The 7,017-nt window shown below is 36.7% G+C and overlaps 1 protein-coding gene across 1 annotated transcript in view; it reads left to right on the top strand.

Moving 5' to 3' along the window:
- Positions 1–1,376: 1,376 nt before the first annotated feature.
- Positions 1,377–7,017, top strand: part of MAJIN (membrane anchored junction protein) — an 18,999-nt gene continuing 13,358 nt past the window's right edge. Inside the window, exons 1-3 of the mRNA XM_023535820.1 lie at positions 1,377–1,477; positions 3,030–3,125; positions 4,404–4,512. Of these exons, the coding sequence (XP_023391588.1) occupies positions 1,377–1,477; positions 3,030–3,125; positions 4,404–4,512 (306 nt within the window). The remainder of the gene's footprint in view (positions 1,478–3,029; positions 3,126–4,403; positions 4,513–7,017) is intronic.

Genomic DNA, 7,017 nt, shown 5'->3' with positions numbered 1-7,017 from the left:
AGTGACTTGTTCAGGGTCTAATGATTAATAAGAGACAGAGCTAGGACTTAAGCCTTGGTCCTCCAATTCCAAATCTTATGTCTTGTGTATAGGGAATATCCCATATTCCCTATAACTTTTCTTCTTATGTTTTACAGCCATCATATTTTGTGATCATCTAAAAATGGTTTGATAGTCTGACCCTTCATCTGCAAGTCCCATCAACTTAATAATAGTTACAGGGACATAATGTCACCATGACTGCAGTGCTCATGTTGGAAAATAACCTTGTGAAATCTTTGAACCACTACTACTATATGGTTGTTTTGGATTAGTCTGTCTAATCCCTATTTTCAAATGAGGTAATTAGGGTGTGATGTTTGTTTCTGAAGTGGGCAGTCAGCAATTAACAGGAACAGGCCCCATCTAGAACAGGCTGTTTTAACTTCTTTCAAACAGCGAGCTGTAGCACAGCACGTGAAATTTCCTCTCTGGATTATCATTTCCAGCAAATGTCCTTCATTTCCTTTGCTGTGTTGCCCCCAACCCTCAGTCTCTGGGGAGCGATGACTGTATTTTAGAAGAACCCTCTGAATTATTGAGAGCTAAATTTTTGTGTCAACAGCCTAAGTCTTACCAGGTGGACTCCTTGTCTAAAAGTCATCTAGCACCAAAAATACCATCGAATCTAGCCTGGGTTCTTGCTATGCCTTGGGCATTAGGAATCAGCAAGATTTTTCTTAGGATATGAACAATATTTCCCCTCTGTTAACTTTGCAGTTGGCACCAACTTGTCTTTTCACTTTTGACTGCAATTCTAGTCTAAATAGTCTCCTGGACTCTGGCTCAAACCTCCTGTCATTCTAATCCTGGGCAACCAAGATCAAACACTAGGATATCTCTTTACTGGCAGCCCCAGCCTTGAACTTTGGAAATTATGGGAAATTCCATTCTTTGGGCACATAGATCTTCTGACTCCATCATACAAGAGTTTTCACTGCCGAGTAGAAATGGTATCAGGGTAACATGGAGGAAAGAATAATGAAAATAGACCTTTATGTGTGTGTAATATTTTAGTACTTACAAAAATGATTTTATATTATTTTGTCTTTTCTTCTTAATAACCCCAGGAAGCAGGGTAGAAAAGTGGTTAAGAGCATTAAGTCTGGATTTATACTTCCTCAGTTTTAATCCTATTTCTAACATTCAAAGCTGTAGGAAAGTTACTTCATCTGTCAGTGCCTCAGTTTCTTCATCTATCAGATTTATACTACTTATCTCATAGGCTTATTATGAAGATTGAGATTAGGCAAGCTTTCTTTCTCATACATATGAACCATTTTTAGCTTTTTAATAATTCTGTGCTATTTCTACTTTATTTAGGTTGTTTAGGAGCAATGAGTTTAAAACCCTTCACCTACCCATTTCCAGAGACGAGATTTCTTCATGCAGGATCCAGTGTGTATAAATTCAAAATCAGATATGGCAAAAGCATCAGGTAATTTTAAAGCTGGGAGGGGTAACCTTTGCAAACACAGATTAATGCATTCCTACAGTCATCCCTTCTCTGCCTTCACCCAGTCCATGAGACTGGCTGAAGTAGTATACTGTAGGACTTTTTTCCCCAGGTATTTTATATTCCATATATTATTATTCATGTAAGTTTCTAAATTAGCGATGGCATACCTTTGAAGCGGTGGATCCCTTTGAGGCAGTGTACCCCTTTGTGATTTTGAAATTATTGAGTATCTCAAAGTTTTTGATTATATAGGTTATACTCGTCAATATTTATCATATAAAAATTAAGCCAGAAAAATTAATATAACATTAATTAAAAATTAATATATCATTAAATGTTAACAAATAACATATCTTATTTAAAATAACTACATTTTTAAAAAAATTAAGAAATGTGGTATTGTTTACACTCCTGGGATTTACTCCAGAATGCAAGGATGGTTCAACATACAAAAACTAATCACTATAATATACCACATTAATAGAATGAAGAGGAAAAAAATGTGTGATTGTATCAATAGCTGCAGAAAAAAACATTTGACCAAATCCAGCACTCTTTCATGATAAAAACACTCAATAAACTAGGAATAGAGGGTAACTTCCTCAGCTTTATAAAGGCCACATATTGAAAACCCACAGCTAAGATCATAGTCAAATGGTGAAAAACTTAAAGCTTTTTCCTTAAGATCAGAAACAAGACAAGGATGTCTACTTTCAACATAGTTTTGGAGTTCTAGCCAGAGCAATTAGTCAAGAAAAAGAAATACAATGCATACAAATTGGAAAGGAAGAAGAGAAACTATCTGTTTGCAGATGACATGATCTTATATGTAGGAAATCCTAAAGAAGCCACACAAAAAAACTGTTACAGCTGGTCAATAAATTCAGCAAAGTTGCAGGATACAAAATCAACATGTGAAAAATCAGTTGTATTTATATACACTAGCAACAATCTGAAAAGAAAAATTAAGAGTTCCATTTACAATAGCATTAAAAAATAAAAATATACTTAGCAATAAATTTAGCCAAGGAATTTGTAAGAATTGCACACTGAAGAAAAAAAACTACAGACAATTTCTGAAAGAAATTAAGGAAGACCTAAAGTAAGAGACATCCTGTGTTCATGAATTGGAAGACTTAAAATTGTTAAAATGACAACAGTACTAAAAGCAATCAACAGATTCAGTGCAATCCCTATGAAAATCCTTTTGGCATTCTTTTTCAGAGATAGAGAAACCCATCCTAAAATTCATATGGACTTTCAAGAGATCCCCAAAAGGCAAAAATGATCTTTTCAGTTTAAAAGCTTACTACAAAGCTACAAGTAATAAAAAAAAAAAAAATGTAGTACTGGTGCTTTTCATAAAGATGACACTGAAAGTGAAGAAGAAATCCTATACCCCTCCCAAAGCTGAAGCCAAAGAAAACATCTCGAAGGCAAAGAAAACAGTGCTGAAAGGTGTCCACAGCCACAACAACAAAGATCTACATGTCACCCACTTCTGATGGCCCAAAATACTGTGTTTCCAAAGGCAACCCAAATATGCTTGGAAGAGCACCCTCAGGAGAAACAAGCTTGACTACTTTGCCATCATCAAGTTCCCCCTGACTACCAAGTCAGCCATGAGGTAGATAGAAGACAGCAATACACTTGTGTTCATTGCAGATGTTGAGACCAGCAATCAGCAGCTCAAACAGGCTGTGAAGAAGCTCCATGACATTGATATGGTCAAGGTCAACACCCTTATCAGGTCTGATAAGAGAGAAGAAGGCATGTATTTGACTGGCTCCTGACTATGATGCTTTGGATATTGCCAAAAAAAATCGGGATCATCTAAACTGAATTCAGCTGGCTAATTCTAAATATGAAAACTTTTTGCCAGTCATCTTGTAGGAAGAGCTGAAGCAGGTGCTCTTGGCTTAGCGCAGCCCACTGCAATATGTGGAGGAACGCACCCCCGAGCCACCATCATTCCTGGGCATTTACAGAAGGCTTCGGCTGCATGGTCACCAACTGATTTTACCAGTTATTTGACAATGAATCAGTCTCTTTTGAGGTGTTGAAGGCAGCAGAGAAGAACAAAAAAGAAGCTAGCTAGGGTGACATTGGGGGCCTTGGGGGCAAGAACACAGCTCAAGTCACAGCCCAGACCAACTCCAATGTGGCAGGCAAACAGCTGTGTGAAAAATCCCAGAAAGATTGCAAGAACCTGCTGCTTCTCACTGTAGGCATGGTTGACAAGAAAACAGACGCAGCCATCTGTGGTGCTTAAGAAAGAAGGAATAAGATATGTTGGAAGAAAACCTGATCAACAACTTCAGAGTGAAGAGAAAATGATTGACAGGAGACCTCAAAGGCAACCACCTCATGAATGACAATTTGAAAAGCCACTTGAAGAAAAGGGTGAAGGAGGAGAATTTTCAGTTGATAGATTATTGACTGGCCTATCCAAGGCCATGGTAGTCTTGGAAGAAGTTGAGGAGGCCATGGACATGCAATGGGTCCAGGAGATGGATTTGATTCTCGTGACAAACGTAAATTTGATAGGCATAGTGGAAGTGATAGATCTGGCCTGAAGCATGAGTACAAATGTGGAGGTAGCAGATCTTACAAGTGGGGAACTGTCGAAGATGGATTAACTGATTTGGAGCAATCAAATGTGACTGAGGAAATACCTGAAGGTGAAGAGCATCCACTTGCAGACACTGAAAATAAGGAGAACAAAGTTGCAGAAATAAAGGAAGAGGGTCCAAAAGAAATGACTTTGAATTAGTGGAAAGCTGTTCAAAATAAGGACTGGGCAAAAGTATAATTTAATATCCAAAACCTAATGAAGATGCCAACAGGCAGTGGACGAAGGTATTTGTTCTTCATAAGTCTAAGAGTGAAGAGGCTCACACTGAAGATTCGGCTATGGACCATCGTTTCTGGAAGTCGGCAAATGGTATATCGTCTCAATTTTGGAGACCTTTGCTGCTCAGGACGTGATGGCAGGAGAGGAGAGGTGGCCATGGGTGTGTTGGATATCCAGACTGTGGCAGCAGGACTGACAAGTGCTTCTGCTCCTGACCTAGATAACCCAGAGGCATTCCCAGCTTTGGCTTAACTGGATGCCATAAAACAACCCTGGTTCCTTTGTGGACCCTCCTCTCTGAGGTTTTACATACTTATGGATCCCAGATGACTAATAGATTAAAAAAACAAACAAACAAACACTGTATACCCTTCACATCTACATACTGAATTTTATCTGGAAAATGAACTTCTCTTACTACACAGAGTAACAATATGATAGTTTTGTATTTAGAAGCATATTAGTAGCAGGGATGTTTTCATAATTTTCAGAGATTATGCATTCTTCATGAATATTTTGTATTGCTGCTTGTAAGTATGCATTTCTAAACTTGAAATATAGATGTGAACAGTATACACCAGTTATAAGTAAATAAATAAATATGAAAAATTTTCATTGTAAAGAAAAATATGGTACTAACATAAGGACAGAGATATAAACCAATAGAATAGAATTGAGGACCCAGAAATAAACCCTCACATCTATGGTCAATTTTTGACTAGAATGCCAAGAACATTCAATGGAGAAAGAACAGTCCCTTTTTTAAATTAAAATTATCGGAGTGACATTGGTTAATAAAATCATATAGGTTTCAAGAGTACAATTCAATAATACGTCATATATGTATTGCATTGTGTGTTCACCACCCAAAGTTAAATTTCCTTCCATCACCACATATTTAACCCCCTTTACCCTTACCTACCTCCCCCTCCCTGCCTTCCCTCTGGTAACCACTAATCCTCTGTCCATGTCTATGAGTCTCTGTTTGTCATGTTTGTTTGTTGCTTTCAGTTTTATATTTCACATGTAAGTGAAATATGATTCTCAACTTTTCCTGTCTGACCTGTTTCACTTAGCATGATAATCTGAAGATCCATCCACGTTTTTACAAATGGCAGTATTTTATCTTTCCTTATGGCTGAGTAATATTCCATAGTATATAGGTACCACATCTTCTTTATGCAGTTATCTATTGAAGGACACTTCAGTTGTTTCCATGTCTCGGCCAGCATGAATAATGCCACTATGAACATTGGGGTGAACATATCTTTGTGGATAATGTTTTCAAATTTTGTGGGTAAATACCCAGAAGAAGAATTGCTGGGTCATATGGTAATTCTATTCTTAATTTTGTGAGGAGGCTCCATACTGTTTTCCATAGTGGCTGTACCAATTTACATTCCCATCGGCAATGTATAAGTGTTCCTTTTTCTTCACAACCTCTTCAACACTCGTTATTACTTGTCTTGTTGATGATGGCCATTCTAACAGGTGTGAGGTTACTGGTATCTCATTGTGGTTTTGATTTGCATTTCCCTAATAGCTAGTGAAGTTGCGCATCTTTTCATATGTTTGTTGGCTGTTTGTATGTCTTCTTGGGAGAAGTGTCTGTTCAGGTCCCGTGCCCATTTTTTAATTGGATCGTTTGTTATTTTATTGTTGAGTTGTATGAATTCTTTGTATATTTTGAGTATTAGGCCCTTATACTCATTGAGTCATTTAAGAACAGTCTCTTAAACAAATGGTCTGAGAAGACTTGATATCCACATGCAGAAGAATGAAGTTAGACCCTCATTTTTTGTATACAGTACACAAAAGGTAACTGAAAATGGATCGATGACCTAAATTTAAGAGCTAAAAGTATAAAACTCTTTGAAGAAAACATAGGGGCAAATCTTCATGACTTTGGAATTGACAATAGTTTATTAAATATAATGCTAAGGCACAGATAACAAAAGAAATTAGATAAATTGGACTTATTAATTTTTTTAGAATTTTGCATCAAAGGAAACTATCAACAGAATGAAAAGGCAACCCACAAATGTGAGAAGATATTTGCAAATCATGTCTGAAAGAGTTTAATATCCAGACCATATAAAGAACACAACTCATCAGTAAAAAGACAAACAACCCATTTAAAAAAATGGGCAAAGGACTTTAATAGACATTTCTCCAAATAAGATATATGAGTGACCAGTAAGCACATGAAAACATGCTCAATAACATTAGTCATGAGGGAAAGGCAAATCAAAACCACAATGAGATACCACTTCGCACCTATAAATTTTTTTTTTTTTAATGAAAAAACAGTTGTTGGCAAGGATGTGGAGAAATTGGAACCCTCATACATCACTGATGGGAACATAAAATGGTGCAGCTGCTATTTCACTAAAATAGTTTGGCAGTTACTCAAAAAGATAAGCATAGAATTACTATAAGACCCAGCAATTTCACTCCTAGGTATATAGCCAAAGGAATTGAAAACATGAACTTAAACAGATGCTTGTACAACACTGTTCATAGCAGCATTACTCACAATAGCCAGAAAGTGGAAATAACCCAAGTGTCCATTAGTAGGTGAACAGATGAATAAAATGTGGTTATATATGTGGTATATACATATACACAATGGAATATTATTCAGCCATAAAAAGAAATTACAAAA

Source organism: Pteropus vampyrus, unplaced genomic scaffold (genome assembly GCF_000151845.1).
Source record: "Pteropus vampyrus isolate Shadow unplaced genomic scaffold, Pvam_2.0 Scaffold144, whole genome shotgun sequence".
Classification (NCBI taxonomy): Eukaryota; Metazoa; Chordata; class Mammalia; order Chiroptera; family Pteropodidae; genus Pteropus; species Pteropus vampyrus.
The sequence above is the reverse complement of the archived record's forward strand: the minus strand, read 5'-3'. Positions and strand labels throughout refer to the sequence as shown.